This window comes from Enoplosus armatus, chromosome 21, assembly GCF_043641665.1.
Source record: "Enoplosus armatus isolate fEnoArm2 chromosome 21, fEnoArm2.hap1, whole genome shotgun sequence".
Lineage (NCBI taxonomy): Eukaryota > Metazoa > Chordata > Actinopteri > Centrarchiformes > Enoplosidae > Enoplosus > Enoplosus armatus.
The window spans coordinates 15,030,656-15,046,144 of NC_092200.1; the positions used below are offsets into that span (position 1 = coordinate 15,030,656).

A 15,489-nucleotide genomic window follows, 5' to 3' on the forward strand; every position below is an offset into this window, starting at 1 on the left:
GAGCGCTCACTTTATGTGGCTCTTCACTGATGAAGTGTGGGAGAAAAAAAGTCTAAACAGTTTTCCATGAACTGTGTTGATTATATTAATTTTGTGTAATGTTCCAATGTGTAAATTAGTCTCCTTTAATCATGGTTCAAAGAGGAATTTATCCTCTAGTAGTAATGTAGTTTCTTCACAACATTAAAATCAGATCAAATTCGCTTTCACCTGCTGCAGAACATCAGACGATTCACTTCACTCCATATAAACAGTCTCCCTCGCAAGCTAGATACACCGACGCAAACCAGAATCTGTGAAAGTTGATCAATCAGAAATACATGAAGGAAAGCAATTTAAGAATTGAGAAGATCTCTGGAGAACTGTACCGCCTAGTGCCAGGTCACTATCTCCCCCTACTGGAGAACAAACATTTGTACTGGAGAACACGATCAAATAATGTGCAGCAGACCATTTTAGATTAATATATAGTCTCTATGCTGTAGATTACTTTATAGATTGCAATTTGCAGCAGTGTGAAGAGGTGGAACACTGTAATTGTTGGACTATAAAATTAATAAATAAATGACTTTAAACTGTGCACCAGTTTAATGCAAAGCAGACTGTTATACATCAGGCACGCCATTGCCAGGCTTATTTGTATTCCAGTCCATGCCTCTGTAACCCTTCAAGCACTGGCATAAGAGGCTCACATGGGGACCAGGTGGGAGAACTGCTGCAGGCCCCCAAACCTTTCTGTGTCACAAAATGAGTGGATTGTAATTCAGTTAAGGAATGGGCTACTGGTTTTTACTGATGAATGTTTCCTGGGAATATAAATTAAAACGTAAAACACAGTCCTAAGGGACTGTTTGAAAATTATGAAGGGAGGACAGGGGGTCCAATTTTGTTTTCTTTTGGCGGAAGGTAGGGGAGCCGGACTTTTTTGGGGAGAGCAGGGGAAAGCAGGAACTGGTCTCATTTTTTTTTCATCCTCAATTTATATTTCTTTCAGCCTTCCTATGTATTCAATAGTTACTTTCACTTGCGCCACGGTTGATAAAGGTGCACTTTGCCACATGCAGATGACAACAGTTCTGCGTCTGTACTGTTTCAGGGTTTTATTAATGTGTGCATTGGTGACGCTTTAAGTTCCATTTTTCGATATTAAGGTTTAAATTGGGGTACATGATTAAATAAGTTGTACCAATTTAACACATTATATTATTTTAACATGTTGTGGGAGGGTGTTGCAGTTTTGCAGTTGAGAGGAGGCTTCAAAGACAACATTAATAACCTTGCTCTTTTGTCCTCCTGCACGGGGCCAGGCCTCAGATCTCTGCAGGGAAAGTGGAAGGAGACATACTGCCAGCCATCATCACACCCCCTAACCCTGCAGCCTGCAGCCCCTTTCCATCTAAACTCTACATCATGACACCAGACTGTGGGTTGCTCATTTAGAGGACCAACAACGACTCCAAGTAAAAAAAAAAAAAAAAAAAATACCCAGACTACAATGAGGCTGGCATGCTCAGAGGTTATAGAGGGTGATGCAGACTGATGGAAAAGTCAATAATGACCCTCTGGACTAGCAGAAGAATGCTCTGGCTGTGATGTAGTCTCACACTTTTGATCATAGAAGGCAACTGCCATTACTAAAAGTATGAAGTATAAAGTAGTAGATAATAATCAGAGGTACTGTCCATACTGACCAGCAGAGGACAGTGTCATTCCATAAGGAGGAATATTTACAAGTGAAACAACACCAAAAAATTTTTTTTGTACAACGTGATCATGTGTAACTCTAATTAAACCAGACTTATGTGTAGTTAACCTGCATTATGAATTTAACTGAAACTATCCTACAGCTTACTTTTTTCAGTTAAACCAGTGTATAGTTTCCAACCATGCAAGGAATGAGGGATGTATGAAATGGACAAGGTTCATCCTCCGGGAAGTCTGAATGTGCTCAGCAGATTTCGCCTGTTAGATCTTGATATTTCTTTTCTCCTGTGAGCTAGTAAAAAAAAAAAGCCTAACCCTGGAGGAAAGAAAGGTCGGAGCTAGAGGAAAGGTCACCAAAAACATTAACGCACATCTTCTGATGAAAAAAAATAAATAAATCAACAGCAAATTTTGTCATGGAAGGAAATGTTAACTTAAGGGGGGAATTTTGACTTGATGTTTGGTGTGAAACAAAAAAAACCAAACAGAGGCTGCAGACCACTGCGTAGATTTAATCACAGCCAGACAGTCAGGTGCATGTCCTGAGGGAGTCAACACACAGTAGCTGATTTCAGGGTAATTAATGTCACAGTTCCTTTTAGCCTTCCACAAAAGGCTAAACACATGAAAAAATCTTCCATTCTTCCACTCTCTACATTTCAATGAAGCATGACAGGATCAAGGAAATAGAGTATGTGCATAATTTTATCCTAGGAACCAAATAGCTATCTTAGCACTGAAATTTCAAGGACATTTTCTATTCATTAAAGCACCACAAAGCTACAGTTATGTAGAACAAAATGCGTCTTGTGACCTCCTCTAGGTATACCAATTAACTGCTATCATGCTATTTCAAAAACACTGGTCTCATTTAAAAGGGTGCAGTCTCTAATTTACAAGCTCTCCAGAATTATAATTCTATATATTTATTCATTTCCGACACTGTAAGAAAGTTTCAAATCTCTGGTATTTAAAATCTGGTATTTTTAGGTGGCGCTACCTAAGGAGATTCAAATTGCTGTATGTTTCGCATTCACTTCTCTCACATAAATATGTCACACAGTCTTATCCAAAGAATTCATTTCTATATCCTGACTTGGAGAATGACAGACTGTACAAATGCTGAAGTGTTTACATTCACCAACACGTGTGTCTCCTCGCTGTCTGTTTCATTGTTTCATTCTTGAGTGAATTCTGTCTGGTTTACAATTGCCTGAGGCCTGAGGGGTCTGGTCCAGCTACATTTTCTCTACAAATTGAATCCCCTCAGGCAGCCTAGTGAATACGTGCTCATCTTGATTTTCATTGTGTGAATCCATTTTTTGAAGGGCACGAGTGGAGAAAAACACAGCTGAGCAAGCACGTGCGAAAGACTAGAGGGCAAAGCAGGATAAAAGAAAACCTCATTACTCTACTCGGGGGGGCAAAGGAGACATAAAATGTACCTTGGAGACATTTCTCATCAAGACTGTGTATGACAGGGGGAAATTTCACTTTATCTCCGAGACCAAACAGCTTCAATCATTCATAATTCAGTCATTTGTTTGTGTACTGTTGTTAATTTCTTCTTCTTCCCCAGATGTAAGCGATGATCCGTTGATGGAAGGAAACTCCGCTGATACTGACTTTTCACATAATATTGTTTATTTGCATCAAAGATCAGGATCAACAGGCATGCGCATCTTGACCTGTACAGCACCCGTAGCCGAATCAGTACTGCTGCCTCGAACACTGTTCAAACTCGTCTTTTATACCTTTAGACATACATGGGGTCCTACTATAACACATGAGTCTGTAAACTTCTGTTTCCCATCTAGGGGCCAGGAAAAGAGACCTCTCAGATTGACCTTTCACATACCTGACCTTGACCTCTATCGCATAACTCCCACATCCCAAGGAAGACCACATCCAAACAATAATAAATCTTATCTGTATGGGGCCCCAACATCTGCTAGTTGTTTACCTGGAACATTGCATACGTGGCAACTTTGTACTGCATATCATTTTATGAAAAGACTACTTTTATGATTAGTATCAAATAATACACATCATGTTTATGCATATCTTATGTCCAAATGCATCTAATATAAAACCTTTTGACCATGAATATTCTGTCAAAACAGGTTCAGCCTTGTTCTAGCTGTCTATACACAATCTATGTTTAGACACTCATCATCATACGTAACCCTTAAAGTACGTTCCAGATGTGATAAAGCACTAAACTGCAGATAGAGGTGATAGAAGATGCACCACAGTCTCTATGTTTTGTATTCATATTGAACAGCTTCAGTTACGTAACCATGTAAAAATGCAGCTGTAGGCTATAGTTCTTACACTTTGCATCAAGCAGCAAGTCTAATAAGCTGCTGGATTTTAAAAAACACTTGCTGCTGTAGTTTTTTTATTATACTGTTAAACCTGTTTAACAAAAAACAAAAACAAGACCCACACAATCCATCAATAAATGCTTTCAAGGTAAAAATAGCTCTACACATAAGCATACAGGAGAAATAAAACCAACACAGAGGCTCATATCTGGAATGAGAAAGTATGTGATGTTACCCACCCTGAGTTACATAAACACCAGCAGGCTTTCTCCCATTGCTCCCATATTTTACAAGGACGGCTTATAAGAAAACCTAAAACTAGAAACTCTCCAAATGCAGTATATGTGTGTGTGCTAGAAAGACCTGGTTCTTAAAATACATTTAAGGAACAACTAAGCACTGAGGAACATGGCAACAATGTAACTTAAAAGCTAAAGGGCAAATTTCAATCAAGTTTGCGGTTTTCTATTCATGAACACCACAGATTACTTTAGTCTTCTAGTCTTGTTAAAATAAGAAAATTAAAGTAAAATTGATGCCCTTGTCGTTCACAGTTCAACAGCTTCTTACCTTCTTTCGTAAACTACATCCTGCAACTTAAACTTCAAGCATGTTTAAGCAAGCTAATCATTTCACTTTTGGATATGTGAAGTACACTTTCACCCCCAGCAGTTCTCCCACTTGGTGTGGGATATTTCGGTGCTCTGGTGGGTTCATCTTCTGCTGACACAACTAAGCACTGCAGCTGCAGACGTAGGTGGTTCAGGTCGTTTGTCACATGACTTTTTCTGACTTTTGGTGAAATATATTAATAGAATGGTATTTTGTAATATCTCTCACGTTATTTTAAGCGGCTTTGATTATGGAATCTATTTGCTATATATATATATTGTGTTTTTTGGGGTAGTGTTCCCAAAGATTCCTAGTTCCTAAAGAAATGTTAAAGTTTTGTGTCATCTCTGTATTTCATCATCCTTGGTATTCTCCCACATTCTTGCACTGTTCAGCTCTCTCAGTCTCAGGAGGGTATCTGCTTACTTGAGCCAAGTTGGACTCTGCCAAGTGCTTTTCTCCAAAGATACTTTGGCAAATAGGAAAAAAAAAAAGAGATAGAGGGGAAAGCAGAAGAGAGCAGCAGGAGAGAAGAGCAGGAAGGAGAGCATGTGCAGGGTTTCTGGAGTGCCTCTAGTGATTCTGTGTCCCAGCACTATCTCAGAGAAGAGAGAGAGAGTGAGTATGAGAGAGAGAGAGAGAGAGAGAGAGAGAGAGAGAGAGAGAGGGAGAGAGAAAAGGAGGCTGGGAAGAATAAGGGGTCAGTCCAAGGATTGTCCTCGAAAGGAGAGGAACTACTTCTGTATGTGTGTGAGGAATGAGTGTGCTTGTTGTGTTTGCTTATTATTGATGTTTAAGGTCATTTTGTTCACCCTGTACGCAGAAGACATAATTGTAATCCATCGCCATGAGTCGGCCCACCTTCTTTGAGGTAAGTCTAAATGCACAGTGCTATGCTAAGTGCCACCGAATGCATTTGAATTAACTGAAACTTTTGCCACTTTCTGATGGAGAATTTAAAGTTTTGGTTCATTGTGTTTCACAAGGCCTCACTTGATCAAGAGACTCACTGAGCAATATTTATTAGAGATCAAGCCAAATTTGGGAAATCCTTAATACGATTGAATTCATCATTTCTTCTCCTTCATTGTTTTAAAGATTTTCATTCTTGGAAACATATTCATAAACTTCTGTACTGTCAGGTAAACTCAGGCATCTACGTCCTGTAAAAACAGGAAGACAAGCATGTTAGTGAATGTCTGTCAACAAACTACCACATGTTTAACACTCATTTCATCAGACATTGACAACAACACATGCAGGCATACTTGTTGAGCTAAATTCATTACTTCTAAAATGAATATCAGTCTAATGTTAGAGTGATCATACTGCTCTGCCTTATGAAATGTTAGAAAGACTAAATTATGGCTTGCTGAGTTCCAACAAGTTAAGTGTCAGCAGAGTTTATGAAATCCAAGTTTCTGAGTCAGAGTAAACAAAACTGAGCTGGAGCCCTTTTCATGATTTTTCTCTTGCCTCCAGTCTTGTCTCACAAGGCCAGATGAGTGCTAATAAAGAAGCAGACAAGTCATTTGCTGTAAGTGCAGCAGGCCTATGAACTCAAGCTAATTTACAACATGCTCTGGGATGTGTGCCATGCTCGCAGTAGCTGTTACATAAAGGCTGCGAGCCAAATGAGCAAATATTTATAAGGGTTATGAGAAAGATTTCTCAATCCTTATGTCATAAGTTTAGAAAGGAAACGCATAAAGACTGGAAACAGGGGGAAACAGCTAGCCTGGCTCAGTCCAAAGCTAAGCTAACCGGCTGCTTTAACTTCATATTGAATGGACGGATGAGGATGAGAGTCATCTAACTCTCAGCAAGAAAGTGAATACATGTATTTCCTAAAATGTTGAACCATTCCTTCAACCTTTGCCTTGACTCAAGATTAGCACCATACTTTTTAAGATTTGTCAACAGACGAGAACTGTTGAAGGCTCAGCGCCCATCTCTGCACTTGAATTTCACTCATGAAACTATTTCCTTATAGTTTTTGATGGAACACCACAGGAAAGTCAGCCTCGTTATTTAGCTCTTTAGCAATCTCATCTTAGCTGACTGTCCTGCTTTCAGAGGATGATGGTGTCCTCTCCATCTCTCATCCACAGTCAGGGGCTTGTCCATCCTAGGTGCCACCCATTATCCTAAATTGATTGGCTATCTGCCCTTTCAGAGGCGGGATCTTAGTTTGTATATTGTTGTTGTATTGTAGATTTGAATTTTGTCCACACATGCTTGTTTTTTATTTCACTCCATGCTGTGACTGTATTTTGAATGTGCATTATTTTCTTTTGTATGCAGCCTGCTTTTGGAGGTACAATTTCTTTTTGAGGACTTAAAGAATAAAGTATGGAGGCTTTATATTACATTTGTATGGTGCCACTCTGTTGTGTTGTGATTGGTAGGTCCATTTATCTTTTTAATTAAAAGTTTATACACAGGAATGTAAGAAACTGTAAAATACTGTGATGTTAGTAATTTAAGTGGATATTAGAGTAGTGGAGACAGAAATGGTAAATGAATGCTATTCCGACATGTTTGCGTGCATGTGCATCATGCCACCCCTGCATACGTCATTGCCCCACATTGGCCACCCCAGTCTGGACATGCCGGTGGTATTAGTGATAGTACCATGATAAAAGGTACAACCTTTTTTCTAAGAGTGTACTTGGACAGATGCTTGTGGAAAAAAATGTAAGGCAGACTGTCAATTGGCAGCATGCAAAGAGTCATCTGAGCGCTTAGTTGATTACTTTCCTTGATTGGAAGAAGAAATTCTGTCTAGTTTGAGTGAGGGTGAAAGCAAACAGGACAATGGTATAAACTGGGCAACCATATGCAAGCTAATCAGCTTCGATACTATCATGCTCAGTGTTTGAAGTAATGATCCTGTGGTTGAAGATCAGCCATTACATTCATCAGCTTTCACATTAAGAGGAGCTATTACGGCTAACAGACTTCTTCAGTTGGTATCCATTACTTGGATTATCAAAGCAAGATATAGTGAAAATAACAACCTGGATCACCTTTGATGTCAAACTAAAATACATACACTTTGCAATAATAAATGGTCATTTGAAAAAACACTTTAATTTCCCTCACATAGACAAAGCCCTCACAAGCACATGTTCTGTGTGACCTGTGCTGTCAGCAGTGCCCTGTATTCCCATGAGAGGACAGGGGCGCCTGATAATCAGATTTACAAGGGCACAGCACATCTGAGTGCGCACCAACACACAGCCCTAATGACACCCTTGATGCCCTTCATGAACACGCAAATGCATCAACATGTGCCCCTAGAATGCAGATTGGAAGGTTAGCAGATGGACAGCAAAACAAACCCACCTCCCAGGATGCCCTGTCCTGAGACGTCAGCATGTCCCGCGCTCAGATCCTGCAAAGCGTGAACCAACACTGCAAAGAGTGAATACTCTTATTTTATATCCAGAATTGTGAAGTGTATTGCAATATGAAAGGTTTCGCTGGTTTCAAGAACGTCAGGAGAGTGTCATTCGTTTAAAATAAAGAGGAATTCAAACCCAGGTTCTTGTTTGAAGATGTAATCGATGTCATGAAGGTAAAGGTGTTACTGAATTAATGACTAGAATATTATGAAATAAGTCTGGACACAAGATTAAATTACTTTTTTGCAATGCAAACAGCAGAAGGCATATGTATAGAGCTTGCTCTCTCTCGCTCTCTCTCTCTCTGTCTCTTGCTCTCTCTCCCACTCTCATTCTCTCTTTCTCGACTGTGCACTCAGCAAATCTTTAGGTATCCATTAGCGGGTTATTACACTGTCCAGTAAGGGAACCAATTTAGCTAGGACAGCTCTGCTGAGCAGCACAGTATGGAGTGCTTTCAGGGCAAATTGTGGGCCGCCACCCACCATCCTCCTTGCATATGCTGTACATCACTACTGACATGGTCTAATTAAGATGAGAAAGATGTGTGCAAGAGAGCAGCAGGACAACACGATTACTTTTTGCCTACCAGAAACTCAGCCAGCCTCATTATTCAGATTGAGAATACTGTATTTGAGCAGGAAAACTGGACACACATGGCAGTAGGGCATCAGTGTCTATCCATATTTTATTCAAAGTGGCTGGGATTTTATTTTGAGCTTTTTATGTTTCCTATAATCCCCATTGTTTGCTCTTACAAAAAGGATAAGAGGCAGGGACGGCCTAAAGAACAACCAACATGTAGATATGTAGAACATGCTACATGTAGTTCAAACCATGCATGTTCTAAATCTTTATTGTAGTATAACTGTCAATATCATGAGTGTTTTGTGTTTTAAAGAAGCTAACACATAGAGGCTGTATTGCAATAGATAGTTACTGTATAAGAAAACTTGATTACATAAATCAACAAAGGTATATGGAAAATATTCTGTGACAGAGATACATATCAAGTTGGCTGAAATTTACATCATATGATATACTTATAGTCTTCTGAAAATAGGCTAGGCTCAATCTTTACAGCTTATTCTGAGAGGGATGTGGAAGTAGGTAGTAAGTAGTAGTAACTTTTACTGCCTGTGGTTTTGTTGCTAAGGTGGCAAGTAGAGTCCACATCTTTAGTTTACAATCCGCAAATTTAGCACATTGTGAATTTTCATTGAATGAAAATGAGGCATGAATGAAAATCTCTCTCAAATGTGTGTGTGACATTTACTACCTGGGTCTTGTGCTTAATAAAGGTGGTCCATCTTGTGTTCTCTTCAGGTGAAGGTCCTGGATGCCAAGACCAAAGAGCAGCTCTGTTTTTTAGATAAGGTATGCTGACACATTGCCATGACAAGAGTTTCACCCTTCTGTTTCCCCTTAGGTAGCCTTGAAAAAAGAATCTATTTCCACAGTCTGACCATATATAATCTGTGTCAGCTTGTTCCATCTCTTCATTAAAACTATATTATGTTACACTGACCAATAATGGCCGATATTCTGCATCATTTTTGGCTAATTTGCCCAAAATTCATCAAACTAAAATTTGAAATAAAGCTCTGTGGGTGTTGACACAAGAAACACTGTCAACCCCTTCACTGATATTACATCAAGTCCACACACTTTGTGTTTGTATACCGCTCAGGTGGAGCCCTACTCAACAATCGGAGACATCAAGAGCCTTTTTCACAAATCATGTGAGTGTTCACATGCCGTTTTTAAATCAGTGAGTTTGGTGAGTTTTCATCTAGTTTACTGGTTCTATAATATATTGTACAGTGTCTTGTATAGTACTCTGGTCCTGCATGAATTTTAGATTTAGTTCACTATCCAAGAAATCAATTTGAATTAATATTATACTTTCATCTTTTGTAGCTCTTATTGCACATGTACAGTAAACTAAAACTTTTCTAAAAATTCTTGTGGTTCTTAGATAAAAAATTATGATTAACAAACTTTCTATGCAAGTGAATCATCTTACAGTACATCACATTACACCACTCCCCCAGAGAGATGTCCTGTTAAAAACAATTTCTTGTTTGCTCCTCTGAAGCCCACAGCAGTTCTGTCATTAGCGTGTGTCTGGTCAGAAATGGCACCAAATGTTTGCCAAGCCCGAGGCCGTCAGCATCCATCAGAGCAGCAGAGCTAAACGTTATTCCATTGTGATCAATTATAATTGGGCCTGAGGCCGAAATCTGTGTGTGCAATGCCAGCTCTGTCCAACCCTGTATTTGTGTGTGTGTGTGTGTGTGTGTGTGTGTGTGTGTGTGTGTGTGTGTGTGTGTGTGTTTGATCTGCTCAGATCCTCACTGGTATCCAGCGAGACAGGCCCTGAAGCTTGATCCCAGTAAGTAGCCATGTTTTGATCATTTACTGTATGTGTATGTATTAGTGTCTCACAAACAACATTAAAGCTGCACTAGGCAATGTGGCTCCAAATTGCAGTGGGTGGCAACTATTTACTGTAAAAAAATACTTCATTACTCACAAATACTGTGTGGAAATAAGATGCCGTACTCTGTTACAGTCCCATAATGTGATTTAGGCGAAGTTGGTTTGCATATTTAGAATCATGATTTCAAGGTCCTGTCATGTGTCACACAGAACTTGTTTCTGTACAGCTGTAATCATCATTAGATGGTTATCCTGAAACAGACATTACGTTGTTTAAAGTTGTGTAGAATATAAAAGGGCAAGGGGCAGCTATGCACAGCTTTAGTTGTTTATAAAGAGCCCACTCTGTAAAAGGTGTGCAGTAATTAAACATCATTTATTGAGAAGTGTATGTGTCCTTCTAGGCACTGCTGTTTTTTCAACTGACACTGATTCAATTTGCGGTGTGATTTAAGTTGAGAGATGTTCAGCTTAGTACACCCATGCAGCATCCTAGAGAAGCTACTGAAATAACTGACAAATGTTTGTTGCCGTTGTAATTACAATGCATTCTATGTGATCTCAGGCCTAATGTTGATGACGTGTTGCACAACCTAGATGTGAACAATGGGTGAATTCACTTGGAAGATTTTGAAATTAAACCACTGCCATTACACAGTGCAGCCCAGAATGTTTGATAACATGTGCAATGGTCTTCAGTCTGGAGGTGAAAGAAAGCCATAAAAAGCTCCCCACATCTTTAAAGAGCCACCATCACTGTGGAAACCAGACTGTTCTTCCTTTATTTTCACCATGAAAGGTCGACTGCATAATATGCATCCTTATTTCCATTCATTTTATCTTAAATTAAAACAGTAAAAAGCAAATACATCACATAAAGTACATAAAGAAATACCTACCATGAGGTATGATGTTGCAGGGCTTTTGTTCTGAATGGACTATGAGAGCTATCTTGTTAGTAAAAAGCACAGAGTAGAGACTTTGGTTAAAAGCTATGTGGGCCAGTTACCCCTGAGGATATTCTAAAAATGTCATCCAATTACTACAACGTATTATCTGTGGCTGTGCACCCCACCCCCCATGCGCTTTCAGGTAGAGAGAACGTGTGCTGAAAAATTGATCAGACATTCATTAACAACACTGTGAAACATCAGTTTAAGCCTCAATGTTTTGCACATGACTGCTTAAATGTACATATTCATAAGGAATATCAGCATGCCTGTTATTGCAAATTCTGTTAATACGGTCATCTCTCAACTCTGGGAAGCTTGCCAATCTTTTCCACTGGAAAGTAGAATTATTTTATGGTACAATTTCAAATGAAGCTGATGTGTGTACAAAAAATATTTGCCTGGGTTTTTTTGCTTTTTCTTCTTCTTTTTCAGAGGAAAAATTACTCAGAGACGATGAAATCTTACAGAATCTTCCTGTTGGGACCACTGCCACCGTGTACTTCAGAGATCTTGGTCCACAGTTAGGTTGGACTATGGTAAGAAGAGCACACTCAAAGATTACTGATGTGCCAATACTGTGAAAGTTGAAAAAATAAATTGGTGTCTGGCACTACAATTTCATAAACTTAATGTCGGCTGACATGATATTGGGGCACTTTATTTTGGGAATATCTGGCTGAATTCTTGTTTGTGATAACAAAGAGACGAGGATATAAAACAAAGGATTCAAAATTAGTTTATATTTGTTATATTTCAGTTTTTGTCTACCTACTTTAACTTATAAGTATGCTACAATATAGAATAGTAGAGTCGAGAGCACATATTAGAGAGATATAGAGATATATTATGAAGTGTTAACTTTTTCTGTTTTTTTGTTTCCAGGTGTTTCTGGCAGAGTGCATTGGGCCCCTTCTCACCTACCTCCTGTTCTATTTTCGAGTACCATACATTTACTCACACAGATATGCCTTTACCTCCAGTCCCCATCCTGTTGTCACGTAAGTGGAAAAAATAAACTTGCAACTACAGCACATGTTATGACAGGCAGTGGGTTTTAACCTACAACGTTTACAGACATTAGTTTGATTCCTTAATAACCAAGTTTAAAAGGAATAGTTCCAGTTTTGGAAAATATGCATATTCACTTCCTTGTCAAGACTTGGATGAGAAGGTTGATACCACTGTCATGTATGTACGGTAAATATGAAGTTGCAGCCAGCAACCAGTTAGCTTAGCTTTAGCTTACAAAGAGTGGAAACAAAGGTAAAGAGTTAGCCTTGCTAGCCAACAAATAGCCTGGCACATGACCCCCATAAAACCACAATGTGTCGTTTTTACACTTGGAGGTGTAAAAACTTGGAGGTGCTGGTAGAAGGATATTGTGAGCTTAAGCTAGCTGTTTCACCCTGTTTCCAGTCTTTATGCTAAGCTAACCAGCTTCTGGCTGTAGCTTCATAGCGTACAGATATGGGAATGGAATTCATTTTCTCATCTAACTCTCAGTAAGAAAGCAAGTATAAAAGCACTTCCCAAAATGTCACACTACTCTTTAAAAATGTAGGAGTACTTATAAATGTCTGTCATTGACTTTCTTTACTGCCATTTTAACATCTATTACGAAGTAAATGTCAGTATGTGTAAAAATGAAATCCGAATCTGAAAATTGACTGCATCATCTCACGTCAGTGTAGATAGTACACTGATGAAATCTTTTACACACTATCATAACTCCTCAGTCATTTAGCGTATACAATTCGACACATTTTTAAATTATTCTGGTCTGCATTGCACTTTCCCTGCCGAATCCCAAAAGTTTTGTTGCTGCAGCGACCCAATTTGGCACACAGGGATCATTTAAATTTAATCTTTTCTCATCTCAAATTTTAAATCTGCTGCAGAAAATAGTGGGATGAAGTTGAATCTAAGCACCTCAATTAAATGTGCATTGGTGTACTTCTGACCTCACCCCTCCTCCCTGTCTCTCAGACTAGCCTGTGCGTGTCATACCTTCCACTATGTGAAGAGGTTGGTAGAGACCATCTTTGTGCATCGTTTCTCCCATGGGACCATGCCTCTCAGGACAATAGTCAGGGTGAGGACATGACTACCCTTGAAAAGAAGAGCTTCTGATAATATACTCACCTCTTCTACAATGTGTGGCCTCTTTTTCCTTGTCTCATGCCAGCTGTTGTGGTACTGATTTTAGCCTAAGGACTCCTTCTGACGCAGAATGCTGCCTACAACAGTCTCAGAGCACAGTGTCTTGTTGTGGAGAGGTGTTATTATAGATCTTCTATTTTGTGTGTTTTTGTTGTACAAAAATAGAAATTGTATCAAAGTAAATAATGCATTTACTTTTTTTAAATTCATTGTACATCATGTACTGATTTATTCATCTGTGTGGTTTGTTTCTTCTCAGAATTGTGCCTATTACTGGGGTTTCTCAGCTTGGTTGGCCTACTATATCAACCACCCTCTTTATACACCTCCATGTAAGTCAGCCCACACACACACACATACACACACACACACACACACACACACACAATTTTGTTTGTCTCTATTTTCTGCAGTTTATCAACACCAGCCTTTCTCTCTTCACAGCATATGGAGAATTACAAGTCAACTATGCACTAGTCACATTTGTGGTACGCATACTGGTATTCACTCAGCGACATAAATTCAGTGCATATGTATGTATTACAGTAAGGTGTGAAATGCTTATTTCTGCTCCAGATGTGTGAACTAGGCAACTTCTCCATCCACTTGACTCTTAATAATCTCAAAGGAGATGGTGAGTTGTTGAGCTTTGTTCTGTTTACTTCCATAGTTTTGAAGACAATGTCAAATCCATTGTTTTGTGTGAAAACATACAGTAAACCCATCTGAAACCGTCTGAAATAATTCACTTGTCCCCATTTGATAATTTGCATAGCACTCCATGCTATCGCAATTTTGGTTGATCCACCATGGACACATGGATGTACATAAAATAAAATGTAAATGTTTTTTTTCACTAAACTGTTTCTCAGGATCCAGGGGCAGAAGGTTTCCTATGCCAACTAAGAACCCCTTCACATGGTTATTTGTCTTTGTATCCTGTCCAAATTACACATATGAGGTAAGAGAAAGCATTTAATAGTCATTTATCATGAATATCACCCATGCTAGTGTAGTCACCTCTCTGTCTGCCTGTATATTTGACACATACTGTAGGTTGGAGCTTGGGTGGGCTTTTCCATCATGACCCAGTGTCTGCCAGGTATGTACAGGACATTGTGTTTTGTTGACATAAATCCACTTATTCATCACTACTAATAGCTGCACCAACAATGTGTATGTTCTAATATTTGTATGTTTTGTATTTCAGTGGCATTGTATACATTATTGGGGTTCATTCAGATGACCATCTGGGCCAAAGGGAAGCACAGAGCCTACAGCAGGGAGTTCAAGGACTATCCCAGCCTCCGGATGGCCATTATCCCTCTGATTCTCTGATAGTGATCAAAACCTGAAGTATTGTAGCATATAAGTGGTGTATATTCACTCCCTTTTTATGACAGTGAATCAACAGAAAGGAGTCGGAATGGAAGCAATAGCATTATGGCAATATACTGGAGCATTTAAAAATACAGACATTTTAAGTCTGTTCAGTTCAGAGCCTAGGAGTATGATTTGGCATTTGTAATATGAAGATAGTATTGAGATTAGAGAAATCATATTCTCTATGCGGTGTTAACACCGGTTACACATAATCATTGGATTTTGGGGTATTTGGCTCTTTCAGGACTTGACTAAAGGTTGAGAAATTGCACATTAGCATTTTAGCAACCCTTATTCAAACCAGTGAGTAGTTACAAGCTGGTTTATAAGCCCACAGATGTTACTTCTTTTCAATGATGAATGCTTACAGCTCTAATAAAGTTTTCAGTTAAAGTGAAATAAATAAAACGTACTCTAGCTCATAATAAAGTGCCTGTGGAAGCAAATTAACAGACTAGAATTTAATACGTTGTGGCATCCATTTGAGAGTGCAGCATCATT

At 39.0% G+C, this 15,489-nt stretch overlaps 1 protein-coding gene across 1 annotated transcript; it reads left to right on the top strand.

Annotated features, from left to right (window-relative positions):
- The first annotated feature begins 5,490 nt into the window (after positions 1 to 5,490).
- Positions 5,491 to 14,943, top strand: tecrl2a (trans-2,3-enoyl-CoA reductase-like 2a). Its single transcript, XM_070927953.1, has 13 exons — positions 5,491 to 5,514; positions 9,377 to 9,427; positions 9,741 to 9,792; positions 10,401 to 10,445; positions 11,878 to 11,981; positions 12,328 to 12,443; positions 13,432 to 13,537; positions 13,865 to 13,937; positions 14,050 to 14,093; positions 14,182 to 14,239; positions 14,478 to 14,566; positions 14,662 to 14,707; positions 14,816 to 14,943. Exons 1-13 carry the CDS (start codon positions 5,491 to 5,493, stop codon positions 14,941 to 14,943), a joined length of 936 nt encoding a protein of 311 aa, XP_070784054.1.
- The last annotated feature ends 546 nt before the right edge of the window (positions 14,944 to 15,489 follow it).

Coding starts and splice junctions, on each gene's coding strand:
- tecrl2a (XM_070927953.1), top strand. CDS start 5,491: ATGAGTCGGCCCACCTTCTTTGAG. Junction 10,446..11,877: donor GGCCCTGAAGCTTGATCCCA/GTAAGTAGCCAT, acceptor CTTCTTTTTCAG/AGGAAAAATTACTCAGAGAC. Junction 13,938..14,049: donor CCCTCTTTATACACCTCCAT/GTAAGTCAGCCC, acceptor CTCTCTTCACAG/CATATGGAGAATTACAAGTC.